The sequence below is a fragment of the Vicugna pacos genome, chromosome 11, assembly GCF_048564905.1.
Source record: "Vicugna pacos chromosome 11, VicPac4, whole genome shotgun sequence".
NCBI classification, from domain to species: Eukaryota; Metazoa; Chordata; class Mammalia; order Artiodactyla; family Camelidae; genus Vicugna; species Vicugna pacos.
Window position 1 is genome coordinate 50,923,661 of NC_132997.1, and position 17,519 is coordinate 50,941,179.

General features: G+C 52.1%; 1 protein-coding gene across 2 annotated transcripts in view; it reads right to left on the reverse strand.

Annotated features, from left to right (window-relative positions):
• The window catches only part of SLC29A3 (solute carrier family 29 member 3), a 41,511-nt gene extending 29,891 nt beyond the window's left edge, over nt 1-11,620 (reverse strand). For both annotated transcript variants that reach the window (XM_031682257.2, XM_015246647.2), the window contains exons 1-2: nt 11,520-11,620; nt 8,009-8,307 (exon numbers count right to left, since the gene is read on the reverse strand). In XM_031682257.2, coding sequence (XP_031538117.1) covers nt 8,009-8,289 — 281 coding nt within the window. In that variant the 5' untranslated portion in view covers nt 8,290-8,307; nt 11,520-11,620. The remainder of the gene's footprint in view (nt 1-8,008; nt 8,308-11,519) is intronic.
• Between the last annotated feature and the right edge of the window lie 5,899 nt (nt 11,621-17,519).

A 17,519-nucleotide genomic window follows, 5' to 3' on the forward strand; every position in this document is an offset into this window, starting at 1 on the left:
TCTCTTTGGCTGCCTTCTCTCCTGGTCCTGAGGAGGAATCATCCATGTGCTCTTCCAGGACCCACTGGACTGCCCCAACTGCTCTCCAACCTCACTCAGCTGTGCTTCCTCCTCCTCCTCAGCACCCATGTCCCCCTCTCTACTGGACCACTCACGTGAGCACACAAACTGGCTGCTATTTCTCCTGTACGAAAAACAGAACAAAACTAGAAAATTCATACCCTCTTGACCACACTTCCTCTATAACTTCTGCCCATTCCTCTAGAATGAGAAACTTTTAAAGCAAAACTCCTAGAGGCATTTCCCTAGGTTGGCGGTCTCCTACGTCCCTCCCCATCCTCTCCTTCACAGCCTCGGGTCCAGCTTCTGCCCCTGTCCCTAAGACGCTGGCCCACAAGGCCACCAAGGGCCCACAAGAGGTTAAATCCAAAGGTAAACTCTCCATACTCAGCCTAGGTGGCTTATAAGCCATTTTTAAGATTAGCACTAATGATCACTTGCTCCTCCTTGAAAACTACAGAGATTTTTTTTTTAACGTATAGACGCTGCCATACACCCCAATGTTCACAGCAGCACTATACACAAGAGCCAAAGCATGGAAGCAACGGAAATGTCCATCAACAGATGACTGGATAAAGGAGATGTGGTATATATACACAATGGAACACTACTCAGCCATAAAAAAGAATAAAATAATGCCATTTGCAGCAACATGGATGGACCTTGAGATCATCATTTTAAGTGAAGTCAGTCAGATAAAGACAAACATCATACGATATCACAGATAAGTGGAATCTAAAAATAAAATGACACAAAAGAACTCATTTACAAAACAGAAAGAGACTCATAGACATAGAAAACAAACTTACGGTTATCGGTTATCGGTGGGGGAGGGAGGGGTACATTGTGAGTTTCAGATTAGCAGATACAAACTACTATGTACAGAACAGACAAACAAGGTCCTACTGTGTAGCACAGGGAACTATATTCAGTAGCTTGTAGTAACCTATAATGAAAAAGAATATGAACAATATGCATATATTTATATGTATAACAGAATCACTATGCTGTACACCAGAAACTAATACATTGTAAATCAAAAAGCTAAAATTAAAATGTAAAAAAAAAGTATAGATGCTGCTTCTTGACACTGATGTTTCCATCACGGACATGTAGGTGAAATGTGCATGCGGGTCGAAAGCAGTCTGAAAACATCTAGAAATGCTGACATGGAGCACAGCATTAAGGACATGGACAACAGGGTTCAGATGGCCTGGTCTGAGTCCCAGCTGTCACTGACTTGGTGCCTGGGAACAAATCACTTGAGCTGTATTTTTTGAGTCTTGGTTTCCCTCTCTGTAAAATGGCTATAGTAATACCTATACCTTAGGGCTCTAGCAAGGGCCAAATGAGACAAGGAAAAGGAAGCCTCTCGCACACAGCAGGTTGCTTAATAAATACTGTGAGTTAGTGAACGAAGCAGCAGCCTTAGCACAGTGGCTGGCATGGGGTGAGAGTTCGGTAAAGACAGGGAGTGTTATTAGGATTCAGCAAAGTCCTCACACAGCAGCCACCACAGGGGAGGTGTGCAGCCAGTACCAGGACGTCCCCCTGGCACTACCTGGAGCACTCTATAAATGCGGCCAGGTGGGTCTGTGTGCACGGAGGACTAGGGGCCACGGAGCCTGGCCCCAAGCCACACAGAGGGTGAGGGCACTGCTAGGACTGGAACTGAATGATGTCCTTCTGTCACCTTCTGGGCTCCTCCCAGCTACCCTGCAGTCCCATGAGACAGACAGATCCAGCTTTCTCCCAGATACAGAGCTTTTACGAAATAAATTACCCATGGCTCCTAAAACTTCAAGAGCAGATCACCGTCCACTCCCTGATCCAGCACAGAGAGGGTGTACTGGCTGGTCCTCACGGTGACAGCATCACAGGAGAGCGGAGGCTGGGGCTTCCTCCACTTCCCTCTCCTCTGTTCTTGTGGCTTCACTTGCTCTTGCTTGTCACCTCAGGTGCTAGGACACCTTGGGGCCAGTCGGCCCTACTGCTCCTTTCCCAGGAGCCTGGTAAACGAGAAGGAGGAGGAAGGTGGTAATGGAGCCCCCAGCTCACAATGAAGGGAGCGTGTACCCAGAGGGAGGGCTGAACTCTCTTTCGAGGCCCCATTGGCCAATGCAGGACCGGGGACACTGGGGACAGCAGAGCCAAGTTGGGGAATTAATCAAGCCCAAAGCATTCAGGTTAGATGAGCACCAGACCATCCATCCATTTGTGAGGTCCCAGTGAGGACGTCACACTCTCTGAAGTAGACCAGGCCAAGGAAAGCCATTCCTTGGAGTTTCCGAGGAAGAAATGCTCCCCTCCACTGCCAGCTTTGACAACCTGCACTGCAGGAAGTCCTTCCAGAGGGCTCATCTAAGTCTCTCATGATGTGGCCCATTCAATGGGCTCTCTGGTGGAGGCAGAGGACAGCTGCTCCTTACCCCCACGTGGTAACTTTTCCCTTGGATCATGCAGCTGCACATTAGCCTCACCTGGAGAGCCTAAAAATGCTTGTGCCCAGGCCCCCCCCTTCGATGGCACCAGAACTGGGGGAGTGGGGCCGGCGGGTAGGCTTTCTCAATTCCCCGGGTGACTCTAGAGTGTAGCCAGAGCCGAGGACACAGGGGAGAGACAGCAGTCAGAGCACACTGGTTCCCAGCACGGGCTCTGCTGACCTCCAGACCTATCCACATCCCAGTTCTGTCCCTTGCTAGCAAATGACTAGCAAGCACAGACTGCATGGCAGGGACTTCATAAAATCAACAGGTCATTACCAAGACCTCTGGTCATCTGTCTTCCAGTTTCTTCCTCTCTGAACTAGTTTATTCTGGTTGCTTTTAACCCTTTTGCCTTGAATTGGATGCATGCCCTTAGTCATAAGAATAGGTTCCAAGTCATGCTATCCTGCTTTTTTGAGAGACTGAGGGGTTGGGCCAGGACCAAGGTGCTGTAAACGAGATGCTCTAGGCCCCCACTTGCTGAACCAGGTCTACCTGGGTTCCTTCGCTATAGCAGGAAGCTCACTTCATGTCTCTGCCAACCACCTAAAAGATGAGACCTCCTTTGGTGGTGGCCACAGTGGTGCTCAGATCTTCAGCTCCCTTGCAAAGCCATGCCATCCTTGTCTTGTACTGAGGTGACAGGGCTTTCCTCCCCAGCCCTACAACAGCCAACACAACAAATGTTTATTGTGTGCTACTATGTGCTGGGGACACAGGGATGTACACTACTCCCAGAGAGGTAAGTTTGGCAGGAGAGGCATCCTCATCCATGAAAAGGGTGTTGTCATCACAGATAGTAACAGTTCCTGCCTCACAGGATACCACGGGGTTAAGTGAGATAATGCAAGCAATATGCTGAGAGCCATGGCTCCCACAATAAGGGCTTAATATCCTGAGTTGTGGGGTGAAGACTTCACAGGAAGTACAGTGGAGACCCAGAAGAGGAGCCCCTAACTCAGAGGGGTGGCAGCCAGGGAGGTTCCCAGGGATGAGATGCATCTGCCTCCTGCCCCATTCCCTGGGACTGGGCTCCTTGGACCCACTCCGGTCCAGGGACGAAATGGATGACAATTGCCAAGCCTGGGTCTTGGCCTAGCTGACACCAAGTCAGACTGTGGGTCCCACTCACAACCTGGCCATGCCCCGCAGCCCCCTCAGAGAGGAGCCCTGGGAAGGCCAAGGCCTTGGAAGGAAGAATGTGTGGGGAGGGACCATGCAGGCCTTGTGGCAGGGAATCACCAGGAGAAGGTGCTCCTCTCTGGAGCAGAAAGCGGGGTGTGTCCAACTTACAGTCTCTGGCCAGGCGCAGCCTATGGGCTTGCAAGAAAAGCTCAGGGGAGGGCAAGGAGGCCCCCACAGGATCAGGGATGGTTTACAAACCCCAGAGCCAGGGGAAGACCTGGGCGGGGGAGTTGGGTGGAGGTTGGGAAGGGATCAGGGATGCTGACAGCCTGGAATCCAGGTCCAGAATCCAGGGGTAGAACTAAGGAAGACACCTGGGCTTCCAGGGTGGAACAGGAGGCCAGACCATGGGCAGGTTCTGCCTAGGAAGAAAGGCAGCATTTGGTAAAATCAGGCTGTGGGGTGGCCCCTGTCTCCAGGACAGTCCCCTCTGCACCACTCTCTGAGCATGACCAATTTTGCCGTCATTTATCCACCTAAATTCCCCTTAAAACTCTTTATAGCCCTTCCTAGTTATGTGATTAGGGGCGGATTACTGAACCTCTCTGAGCCTCTGGCTTTCTTGTCTGAAAAAACAGGGTTGAATGAGAGGCAATGCATTTACCGCTCTTGCCAGCATGGTGGGCCCAGAGTCCTGCTCAGAAGATGGCAGTTGTTGTGGCTCCCCCACCCCCAGCACCATCTTTTCCTGTCAATTCTTCCTCATTTATGCTTTAATTTCTTTGGTTCTGGGCCCACCAGCCTGTAGGGAATTTGTTCAAAGTTCTTATTCCAGAGAATGGAGACAAGGGGGCCAGTGAGCAGACTGCTTTCTAAACCATCCCAAAGCTATTCCAGGTAGAAGGAAATAAGCCTGGGATGGGAGGTGACCTTGAAAGTGACACAGCTGGGGGTGGGAGGAGTCTTTGCAAACATTCCTATGGAGGCAAACTCCCCATCCAATGGTATCCATCCCTGGGAAATATAAAAAGGAAAGTACAGAGAAAAACCAACATCCAGACCCACAGCTAATTGAGTTGCAGGTGGCTGCTGGAGACAGACCCATTTGACTCTCCCCCTCCTTCCCCCAGAGTAGCCTTCAGGTGACAGCACAGACCGGCCGCCTCTTGCAGGGAAATCAGGACTAGAGGGGGAAAGAACTGGGGAGGTGGGTGGCAGGAATGAGGAATTAGGCAAAGAAAAATGGCCTGCAAAATGCAGAAACACCCCAGTATGCTTGCTTCCCAAACCTGGCCCATGAATCGAGGGGTGACAGGTCTCTCATCTCTGATGCCAAGAGCCAGGAGCTCTGGGCAGCCGCAGGTACTACATCTGCACCTGCCAGCTCTTGGAAAGAGGCAATAAAGCACAGTAGCAGGGCCTGGAATGCTAAGTGCCTGCAGCTGGGAAGGGATCGCCTTGCAGCGAGAGCAGTTCACGGCAGACATCCACTGGGCCCACTCTGAGACTGGCCCGTGCATCCTCACCTGCCCTGGGCAGCCTGCTGCTGGGGGCTGGGGCAGTGGGCAGAGGAGGAGGCAGACCAAATGCACGTGGAATCTAGCCCTGAGGGCTTCCCTGGGCCAATGCTGGCCCAGACAGACAGGGATCTTCTGGACGAAGCCCAAGTGGGCTGGCTGATTTACTGAGGCTGGCAGAAAGTTGGGATGCTTGAGTCACTGGTAAATAAAAGTGGATCATAAAGCACCCTGGCTAAGCCAGACGTCTGGAAATACACCAGGGCCAAATGCAGCTTAGAAGTGCAGGCCCCATCCCTCAAATGATAATAACGATAATGTCTCTACAGCACTCACCGTAGTGGTGCCAGATTCTGTTCTAAGTGCTGTATGAGTATTAATTTACTTAATCCTCACAACAACCCTAAGAAGTTGGTGGGAGTATTATCCTCCTGTTACATACCTGGAAGATGAAGCAGCACAGAGAGGCCAGGGGACTAACAAAGGCAGGGTTTGAACCCACTTAGTCTGTTTCCAGAAGCCCTGCCCTCGCCGGTGCTTCCCAAGCTCTACTGTGCCTGCCAGTTGCCAGGGTGGCTTGTTAGCAGCTCCTGACTCAGTGAGACGGGGGGCCTGAGACTGCATCACTAACACGCTCCCAGGCGATGCCTGGTCCCAGGACCACACTTTGAGTAGGATGCTCTAAACTACTACACCAGTTCTCATGACAGCCCTTCAGCTGTACGCACTGCTCTGGACCCTGAAGGCATCTCTTAATTCCTCAGTTGACAGAAAGAGGCCCTCACAGGGTGTCAGAATCAAGGGGCTGAGCTAGGGTTGAAGGAGGGGGTATGAAGCCTTACAATGTCCACACTTTACCTCGGCCTCATTCAATCAGAACCTCTGGGGTAGAACCAGACTGGAATTTTTTTAAAGCTCACTAGGCGATTCTGATGTGTAATCGTGGTAGAGCCCTTGAGATAAGACACTAGGGATGCTTCAGTCAGTGTGTCAGATTTATTGAAAGTTCTGTGGGGTTAGTTCAGGGATTTCAAAGGTGCTTTCAGAAAAGGGGTGTTGAGTCGCCTCCCAGGCCAGTTGAGGGGTTTGGCTAGGGTCTGCTAGGGTACCTCCTCTTGTCCTCTGGGGCACCCCTTGAGAGGGGCAACTGGCAACACCCCAGCCTGGCATGCTTCAGAGATGCCCCTGCTTCTCCAATCCCTGAGCTTTTAAGAGAGAGCAGACACTGACCTAGATCAGCTGTGGAAACTGAGGCTCTTAACAAATATTAACCACACCTCTGAGCCCTCTTCTCCACTGGACCTTGACAAGGCCGCCGTCCTGTCTTCCACCTGCCCAGCCTAGTCTTAGCAAAATTCCTGCTAAGTCAGTTTATGGAGAATCCCCTCACCCTTGATATCTGATTACCCTTGAGATTTGATCAAGTTCTTCATCCCCCATCTTTGGTGTCTATGTCTTTGGCCTGCCTTGAGCAAGAATCCCCCTACTTTGATGGTTCCTCTTGGTAATTTTCCATCCACTGACCCCCCTCACTCTGCTCCTTGGCTATAAATCCCCACTGGCCCTCGGAGTATTTGGAGTTGAGTCCAACCTCCATCCCTTATTGCAACATTCTTGAGTAAAGACTTCCTCACCGCTTTAACAAGTGGCAGAACACTTTTTTCTTTAACACTCTCCCTGCCCAAGGGAAAAGTCACCCCAACAAAGTGAGCAGCCCTGGGTGGCAAGAGAGGGCTGATGCCACTGCCAATCAAATTTAGACTCCTCACCTTGACATTCAAGGCCCAGGCAAGAATCTCGAGCCTCATTTCTCTCTTATGTGCACCCCACGTATAGCAAAACTAGATGCTTCACTGCTCTTTATAACACCTGAACTCTCCTCCCATCCTGCATAGCTCAGGCTTCTCCTTCCACCTGGACTGTCTCCTCTCCTTCTTCTGATCCACCTGCTCTGAGTCGCAGAGATCTCTCCCCTGGTGATGAGACTATTTATGACCAGGTTTCAATTCCTCCTGTCTTCCACAACTACACAACCTCCCATTTGAGCTGGGTACATGGTTCTCTGAGGTAAAGACTACACTTAAAGACTACATTTCCCAGCCTCCTTTGCAGCTCACGTGGTCACACGACTGAGTTCTGACCAATGAGAGGTAAGCAGAAGCACTGGGTGTTACCCCCCGGAGTGTTCTTCATGTTCTTATGCCTTTCCTTCTCCTCCCTCTATTTGATGTAATGGCTAGAACTCCAACAGCCATCTCAGACTATGAAGTGATCTTGAACACAGAAGCTACCCATGTGGAGCAACTAGGTTCCTGGCAACATGGATCATCATACCAATACGAGGCTGTCCCCTCCAGACTTGCACATGAGAGATAAATTACCCTCCTTCTTGTGGTAGCCACTGGTCTTTTGGGATTTTCTGCAACTCACGGCTGAACTTAATGCTATTAGATCCACACTTTCAAACCTGTGGAGGCACAGACTCTGGACTCTTGGGTTACCATAACACACTGCGCAGAATCATCATTTGCCTCTTCTTTCCAAGTTAAATACCAAGCAATCTGAAGGCTGGAATTGTGCCCTATCCATTTCCATCTTCCCCTGCCACAGGAAGCATGAGGCCTCATACATAACACAAAGTATGTCTTAGGGCTGAAGTGAATCTTTCTGCGCATACAATACTCCACACAGCTCCCCAATTCACAACCATACCCTCAGCAAGCTGCAAGCCTTCCTGGGAGAGTGCACCCAAGTATAGTCGCCCTTCTCCCCCTCCAGGCTGCATGCTCCCTGCAGCCTCCCAGGAGGAGCACGCCTTACCAGGATGTCTGAGCCCTTAGGTTCCTCCCCTGTGGCTGGGCTGGAGCAGTTGCTGAGTTTGAATATCCAGTACTCCCGGGCAGTGATAAAGAAGTTCCATGGCAGCAGGCTGCCGATGCCCAAGCTGAAGAAGATGATGTAGGCACCGTGGAAGCGGTCCTTGGGCCTCTGTAGGCCAGGTGGTGGGCGGTCCAGCTGCTTCTCAAGCAGAGCTTCTTGGTCAGCTCGGAGAGAGCTGCTTGCTGTTCTGTACGTGGAGTTGGAACTGTGATGAAAGTCATCCTCTGAGATGATGGCCACTGTTGGAGCAGAGTGAGAAACAGAGACAGGGCAACTGATCAGAAGCTGAGACCGGGCATAGCTGGGGACACACCAGTCCTACAGAGCAGACTATGTCCCCACCCTTGGATCCACAGGGTCACCAAAATGTGGCCAGAGAACTCAGGTTTAAAGATTAGGGAGAAAGACAAGATATCAGAACTGTAAGTGACCTCAGGGCTCCTCACCACAATGCCCACGCAGGAGCAACATAGTAGCAAACAAATGTGGGGCTGGCCAGGAGTAAGGCAACGTGGCATAGTGGGGCCTGTGGCAATCAATCTGCACAAGCAAATCCGGTCTCAAGGCATTCAAATTTCCAAGCAGCCATAACAAAAGGAATTAGGACCCTTAATGAGCAAATAAGGCTCTCTAAACTCTTTTCAACCTTATGTGTGAAAAGTAAGGAGCAGGAAAATGTGTCGAATATGGTACTACTTGTGCAAAAAACCAGGGATGGGGTGGGTGGAGAGGAGAAAATACACATGTGTGGATGTATATCCTCTGAAAGGATAAAGAGAAATTTTGAACTGTGATTGCCTCTGAGGAGGAAGGCTCGGGACGTGGAGATGGGGACTTCACTGCATACTCTTTGTGCCTCTTGAAATTTGAACTTTGTGAATATATTATCTGCTCAAAAAATAAAATTATAAATAAAAGTAAAGGCATTCAAATTAAATAACACTAAAAAAAAAAAAAAAACAACCCATGGTATCTAGAGCTGCCTCCAGAAGTCAGTTTGAGACATTGGATAGTCCACTCTCTCATTTCTCTTGTGGGGAAAGTAAGTCCAAAGAGTGGAAGGTCATAGACTTGCCTGGGTTTGCAGCTCCTGCCTGGTCCCCCACCTCTGTTCATCACATCCCACCAAGAGGCTGCAACTCCTGGTCTGCGGTAGCAGCTAAGACAAACTAAAGACTCTAGGTTTCCAGTAACCATTGTGTACATGGCCTTGGGCAAGTCACCATGCTCTGAGCTTCAATTTCCCCATCTGCAGGGAAGCCTTTTTACAATGATTATGTAACAGCAACTGGCTGGCAATGCTGACAAACATCAGCATCTTCCCTGCCATCCTGGGCTTGTCACCTGGCTGACTGGCTGTGGAATTTGGCTGCAAGGTAGCATGTCGACTTCTATGCTCTACATAGCTATGGCATCAGCTTGATAAATGGGAAATATTTTCATAAAGCTGAGGATGGGACACTATGTAGTCCCTTCTGCAGTTGCTTCCTCCCTAAATAAATCAATGCATCTCAGCTCACATAGGAGGCTGAGCCTTAACTCAGAGCATCAAGCCAGGCAAGGTGAGATAGGAACACTCTCTCACATAGGTACAGAGACATCTGCTATTTCAGGAGAGCCTCACAATATTCCTCAGAATAAGGTAGGACAGGAATTATTGCCTCCTTTTAATCAGCTGCAAAGAATGAGGCCTTAAAGTCACTTGATTTTCCCCACATTCAAACAGTAAGAATTCCTGATCACTAAAATGAAATCCTGTACTCAAGCATATCAAGGTTTGCACCTAGCACTTGAGGCTGACAACAGCCTAATATGGTAGGTACTACTCGAAGACCCATTTCACAGGTGAAGAGGGAGGCTCAGAGAGGTTGAGTCATTTGCCCAAGATCACACAGCTAACAAATGGCAAGAGTGAGATTACACAGCCAAGCAGTCTGAGGCCTATGTGGACTCCTTGGCCTCCCCAGGAGGAGGGTGGCTGGCAATGTGCACCCTTGTCTGCTAGCTCCAAGTACAGACCTTCTGGAAGGGCTCTCGGCCGGTGAGCTGTAAGCAGAGGCAAAGGCAGCACTGCAGGGCACCCTCATCATTGTCTGCTGAATGAATGGACTCTGTGTAGACAGGATATTTTCCCCTACTGGGGCAGCATATATCCTTCAGCAGGCAGGCAGGAGGCAGCCGGATGCCCAGAGCACCCGAGTCAGCAAGACTATTTTAAATTCCCCTGGTTGAGCAGAGCCCTTTCCCGGCTTTGATTCACAGAGAGCTCAGCACTAACAAACTAATCAGACAGTGTGGCCACAGGCACACCTGCGTGCACACACACCCCATTGCTAAATAAGTATTTGAAAACATAAAAATTATGACCCACGTAGGACAACGGACAAAGGGCAAGTGATTCTTTCCAGATGCTCCAGCTGCAGGGGTGGGTGCAGGGACCAATAGCTGGGTCACTCAGGCCACACTTGGCCGGAGCCCATTCTCAGCTCCAGGTGTCTATTTGTCCAGGACCATTCAGCCTTGACCAAGCTTCTGAAGAAGCCAGGAATTTTCTCTTACCCAGGTCATAGGCCAGGGCACTGGAGTGAGCAAAGTCTTATTACTCTTTATGAAAGCTAGCTGCTGGCTTTTGGATTAAAAAGAGAAAAAGAGAAGAAAGGTAAGAGCCCCGGCATCCTCAGGACCGGCTGGCTGTGGCCTCCAGTGTATTCGTTCCTCAGGCACCTGCAGGAACTGGCTGGGCTCAGGCCCTGCTCCCTTCCTGGGTGACCTGGGGCAAGAAGCCAGCCCCTAACACAAAGCAGCAGAAACTCGTGGGCCGGCCACAGCAGACAGTCCTCCGGGACTAGGTGCTGGCTCCCAGGAAGTTTCTCACTCTGGCTAAGTCAATCTCACCTCTGTGTCTCGATTTCCTCATCTGTGAAATGGGGGCAGGAGGGCTGGCGAAGCTAACCTATGGGAAAGCCTTACTGGGAAACACAGCGCACCTCCCAGAGGCCAAGGCGGAATCTTCCTGGGAGTTGTGAACACCTGCAGCTTCAGGCTCCCTAATCTGGACAGTCAGCTACCTTCTGGGTACTTTAGGCAGACCTGTCCAAATCCAGAACCCCACATCCAGGCGGTGAGGTCCAGTCTCAGGAAATCCACAAAGAGGAGGAGGAGGAGGACAGAGAATCTGGGAAAGAAAGAAGACAGAGACCCAGGAAAAGGGAAAGTGAGAGGAGAGTGGAGGAGGAGAGAGCAGGGAAGAAGAGATGGGACCTTGGGGAGGAGGACATAGCGAGAGGCGCCCAACGCAAGGAGGCTCAGGCCCTGAGGCTCCCGTGGAGTCCCCTCAGGAAAGCCCTGGCGGGAGGCGCCGAAAGTGCGAGCCCTGGGGAGGGAGGGTGACCGGGAGCCTGAAGAGCTGGGTGGAGGCCAGGCCCGTGCCCGACCGCCGACCCGCACTTACTGTCGCCGCACAGCCACCGCCGCCGCCGCCTCCCCGGCCGCCGCGGCCACTGCGACTCCGGGTTCGGCCGGGCCTCAGGCCCGGCCCCGCCTCCCGGCGCGCCCACGCCCGCCGGCGCTTCCGGGTTTGCAAACCCTTATCCTATCGCTGCTCCCTGCGCCGCCGCCTGGCGCCTGGCTGCGGACACACGTCCGTTTCACAGATGGAGAGCGAAGCGCCGGGCGCCCGGGTGCACTGCCCAGGCTGGCGTGCGAGTGCGCGGTGAGCCGTCTCCCGGTGCTGCCACCCGCTGTATCACCATCTTGGACCGGACCCCATCGTCTCAGCCTTCCCCTTTCAGCTCCCAGAGCCCTGCTCCCCAGGACCCCGAAGAGCCCTCCACCCCGCCCCCAGACTCCAGCCTCTCACCCGCCCCTCCCAGATCCCCTGCTGTTCCCTCCCATCCCCGCCAGCACCTGTATGGTCTCGCTGCCTCAGGGACCGTCCTGCCCCAGAGTCCAGAGCTGGCCCAGCCGCTCAGTTGTGCTCATAGCGTCAGTCAAGCCTACTGTGTGTCAGGCCAGTACTTTTCAGAAGCTCATTGTCTGGCTCAGGCAGAGGGTAGCTGGGCCGGCAGCACGCAGTCCTGCGGACCGTCCCTGCCCCACCAGGCCCTCCCACCAGCCACCAGACCTTCACTGTCGAATTACAGGCTAAAGCGACCACTTTTATCCTACCCTCTCTCTGCTGGGCCCCTGACATCCACTGTCTCATTAACCCTACGTGCCTTGAGGGCTGGAGTTGCATGGTGCCCCTTTTACAGACCTGAGAAAGCTGGGCCTGTGGGAAGCCGAGATGGAGCTGGAACGTAACATCAGATCTGCCTGGTTCTAAAACCCCACAGGTGTGGGCACAGTGCTGGGTGCTCTCCAGGCCAGCCCTGTTTCATGGTGAGGCTCAGAAAACACTGTGCTTCCTTCATTAAGTAGACCTGCTATGTGCTAGGCCCTGCGATATTATGATAGAAATATCTATTTGATCTGTCCCTGCTTCCTGACATGAGAGCTTCTAAAACTCATGGAATTTCCTGAGTAAAGGGGGTGATATGATAGGAGCATCTTTGTTATTCATAGCAAGCCCCTTTCAACCACACCAGAGTTTATGCTAATGAGGTGGGCTTGGAGGGCCCCAGATAGCTTTCTGGGTGGGGGCTGGTTGTGCCAGAGGTACCCACCCTGGGATTAGAGGGTTGGAAATTTCGGCTCCACGCCCCACCTCCAAGGAGGCGGGAGGGGCTGGAGATTGACTTAATTATTCTTGACCAGTGAGTTAATTATCATGCCTACATAATAAACTTCCATAAAAACCTCTAAATGATGAGGTTCAGAGAGCTTCTGGGTTGGCAGACACATCCACCTGCTGGGAGGGTGGCACACCCCAACTCCATGGGGACAGAAGCTCCTTTGCTCTAGACCTTGTACCCTATTCATTTGTATCCTTTATAACAAACCAGTGAGAGTAAGTTAAGTGTTTTCCTGAGTTCTATAGGCCATCCTAGCAAACTACTGAAACTGAAGGGGGTGTGTGGGAACCCTCGATTTTGTCGCCAAGTTGGACAAAAGTTTGGGCACCCTGGGTACCTCCTCCTTGAGTCCGAAGTGGGGGCAGCTTTGTGCGACTGAGCCCTCAACCTGTGCAGTCTGTGGTTCCAGGTAGTGTCAGAGTTGAGTTGTAGGACACCCCATTGGTGTCCAGAGAGGTGGAGAATAAGTCACTGGTGTTTTAAAACAAACAAACAAACAACAACAACAAAAAACAGACCCCACATTTGGTGTCAGAGTGCTGGGCAGCTGTGGAGGCCCCTTTTAAAGCCTAGGAACCGAACGGAGTGGCCACATTTCCCTGCCTTGAGGGCCCCCTACTCTGTGCCTGGGTAGAGAGGAAGAGTAGTGCCATTGCAACTGAGAGAGGTCGATGCCAACAACCACCTGCTTGCAGGCATCATCAGAGAGCGTTGGGGAAATATTTGTAAATGGTACAGTGCTGCACTGCCACTGGGTATCGCCATTGTTCTGAAATGCACATGAAGAAGAAAAAGAAGTGGGGAGAGGAAGGAGGAGAGGAAGATAAGTAGGAGAAGGAGGGCAGGGGAAGAGAAGTGATGGAGGAAGAAAGGAGAAGGAAGGAAAGAAAACTCAAAACACTCAAAGCACTTTCCACTGGGTTGATATTTTACAACCCTCAGCCCCGTGAGAAAAGTATCCTTTCACTCCTTGACTTGGAAATACCCTGTAAGTTCTGAGTGCTGGACAGAGGCCATCTCACTATTATAAAGGACTTGCTCCTGCCCCTAGGGAACTGGGAGGTGATGCCAAGGCCTGGCCAAGAGCTGAAGCCAGATGGACCTGGGCTTGGATGCTGTTTAGGCATTGTTAAGAAGGCAAGCCTTGGTCCCCTCCTCGGATCATTCCAACCTAACAGCCTTCCCTGTGGCCTAGTGTCAGTCTCTATAAGCAGGACTGATTGCTGTCAAGGAAGCTCTGCCTGCCCTCCGCTCCGCCAGTGACCATCTCCTTGAGTTCAACGCACAACCTCATGAGGTCGCTACTCTAGTCCTCGGTTTACATACGAGGAACCTGGGGTACTGAGAGGTTAGTATCTTGCTCAGAGTCACACAACTTGTTAGTGGCCGAGCCCAGATTCAAATCAATGCCTTTCTGCCTCCAGAGCTCAGTCAGGGATTCCATCAAAGATGGTTGGGAGTGTATGTGTGGCGGGGGGTGGGAGTGGGGTGTCACATAAACTCATTTTACCCAAAGCCTGCAGACCTGTAGGCGGCTAAGCATTAAGAGCCTGAATGTTCGCACAGCCCCAGCACAGAAGTCCATCAGGCAGAGGCTGAGGCCTCATCAGGCTCGTGCTGCCGTCTTGTGGCCCTGCCCTGTCATTGCATTGCTTGCAGGCTGGGCTGGCTCAATGGGGCTGCATTTCCTGTTTTCCAGGGTTTCCTGGGCCCCCAAACAGGGCGCGTTGATCCTGAGACGTAAGGAATCTCCATAACTGCTGACCCATAACTCTCTGTTCCCACATTACTAATTCAAGTCCTAACTATCTCTCCTTACTGTGTTCAACTGCTCCCTCTAGGAGCAGCCCCTCCTTACTGTGTTCAACTGCTCCCTCCAGGAGCAGCCCCTGACCCTCCAGCCCCTGACCTCTGTCTCCCCTCCATGCATCAAGCATCTTTCTTCCACTCTGAGCCAGTTAGATCCCGTGGTCCATCATTTCAATGACATCTTGGCAATACCCTAACTCCCTTCTCCTCATTTCCCAGTGGTGCTGCTGGCCAACCCCAGGTGAACCCACCTACACCTGAGCGGATGAGTCTTGCTGGAGAAAGTTTCCAGCAGGCCAGTGGCTCCACTCTGAACGCATGTTACCAACCTGAGCCTGGCTTCCAGGATTCCAGCATTCCCACGATGCGTCTTAGCTCCTGCTCTCCATAGGAACAGGTGCCACCTTCCTCCTCCACTTGCCTCAAACCCGTGAACACAAGCCATCCTGAGATGGACTTGCCTCCTGCCTCCTACTTGACAGAGAAAACAGAAGCCACCAAAGAGGAACTTCCTGGTTTCTCACCTGTCCCCAATCTGCTCCTGTTTTTTTTTTTTTCCCCTCTCTCAGTCCAGTTACACCAGGGAAGTTGCTCGCCTCTGTCCTAGGTCTGCTCTCTCTCCAGCTGCAGATCCCAATCCCTCCCCTCCCACCTGCTCAGGAGCTTTTCAGGATCCACTGATCTTTCTCTTTGCGATGCCTTCAACCTCATCCTCTCTAATGCATGCTTTCCACCGTTTCTTTTGTTTTCTTATTTGACTTTTTCTGATGGAAGTATCCCCTACATATAGACCAGTGTACTAAGTGTAGAGTCCATGAATGATCACACGATGGCAGCATCCATGCCACCAGCACCACCATCAAGAAATGGAACATTACTAGCACTCTGGAAACTCCTCTGTTCTGGTTACTATGGCTGTGAAACAAATGACCCCAAAATGCAGTGGTATAAAATAACCATTTGTTATGTTACTGATTCTGGGGTTCAAGAATTTGGTTTAAGCAATTTGCTCAAGGTCACATGGAAAGTAGTTGATGGAGTGTGGGTTCAAATCCAGGGCAGGCAGAACCCCTGAGCTTGTCCCCTGAAACCCACAGCCGAGCTGGAGCTATGGGTAATGTTAGCTGCTATTTCCTGAACCTCCTCAGTGCCAAGCCTCGTGCATGGCACCTCCCAGTTGTTGGTGGCTTTATGCCTCCCACACCCTGTGACATGGGCACCTTCATTATTCCCCTGTGGGAGTCAAAAAAACAGAAGGCCACCAGGAAGCTGAGGGAGCACAAAACCGCACATGGATGCTGGGCCAGGCCACGTGAGGACCTGGCAGCGTTTGGATCAGGGAGAAATGGCTCCAGGGTGGACCGTGAGAGCTTCTTTCAAATATTTGAGAAGCTTTCAGGGAGTAGAAGACTTAGACGTTGTTGGTTCCTGAGGGGGAAATCAGCCCCTACCGTGAAAATAAGTAAGCCCTCAATAAATGCCAGCTGTCATTGTTGCTGTTAATAAGTGATGCCTTCCCCATCTCTGAAAGTATTCAGAGACTGATCAAACTCATCTGTGGGCCATTGTAGAGGGAATTTTGGCATCAAATGAGGATAGGAGACTTGATGGCCAAGGACCCCCACCTCTGCCATCTAGAAGTCTGTGACATGGATGCCAGTGAACCACTGCAGTTCTCAGGGGCTGCCTCTGCCCCGTGTAACCCACTTAGGTAATCACAGTATTTACTGGTGTGAGTGCCGGGCATCTGTCCCCGAGCACCTGGTCATAGGGGAGTTGCTGGGACCTGAAGGCTGGCATCTAAGCCCTACCCTGGGTTTCATCAGGCTCCTGGGAAAAGGACCAGCTGAGGCTGTTATCCTGTGGAGGGATGTGGGAGGGGAGCTGGAGCAGGTGCCACTGTCCCTCTGATGCAATGCGGGGAAAGCAGAGCCTAGGCAGGGGCCTCTTGGCAGTCTGCAGAGAGGGCCAGTTGCTGGGGACCCTGTCCCAGGCAGCGAACCCTTGAACCAGAGTAGCTCTGACCCTCCACTGCTTCAAAACATCTCCACAGCTCCCCGCTGCCCAGCAGCTCACAAACTGGGTGGGTCTTGTTTGGCCTATGCAGGGTTTAAAGACATTTGAGCCAACAATTCCAAATGGAGTAATTTCACATGCCAATCCTCATCCCGAATTCTGGTTTCTAAGAGCAGGAGGATGGAGCCATCCTGGGTACCCACTCCTGCCTGGCAACCATGAGTCTGAGCCTGTAGTGAGGGTCTTCCCCTTCCAACAGGCTGTGTGGCCTCCAGAGAGCCCCACAGTCTCCACTTTCCTGTCTCGCTCCCCTGTTGCGCTGAGGCCCGGCGTGAGAACGCTCATCTTCCCGGGCCCTCAAGTAGAGACAAAAGTGGACGGCAGGTGGGATGCTGAGACCGCCTCGTGCTTCAAGGAACAGCTGAGAGGGCACGTTTCTTTGTGAAGTGTTGGTGAGGCCGCCTCTCTTCCTCACGTGACCAAGCAGCGTGGATCCTGGAGACCTCTGGCCCACAGACAAAGCCCTAAGGCTGACCCCATCCGTGGGAGCCTAGAGGGGGTGGTCTTGTAGGAAGCCACGCCCCGACGGCGGTGGGGTCAGCAGGCCCTTCCCTCCTTCCCAGACCCCCGGCCTGCTCCTGCCCCTTCTCGGACTCCGCCAGCCCACTGCCCACTGTGGGCGTTCTCACCGCTCTGCTTGTGATCGCACTGTTCCTGCCACCTGGTGCTCCCTTGGGCCCAGCCCTCCGCCCCGGCCTCTACCTACCTCGACACCACACCTTTCAAGGGGGGCCAGCCAGATGACCCCTCCCTTCCTTGTGCGCCCTCTTGCTCTGTCGGTGTCCCTCTCAGGCGGCTTCTCGGTCCTGGTGTACCAGCTATGGGAATTCACT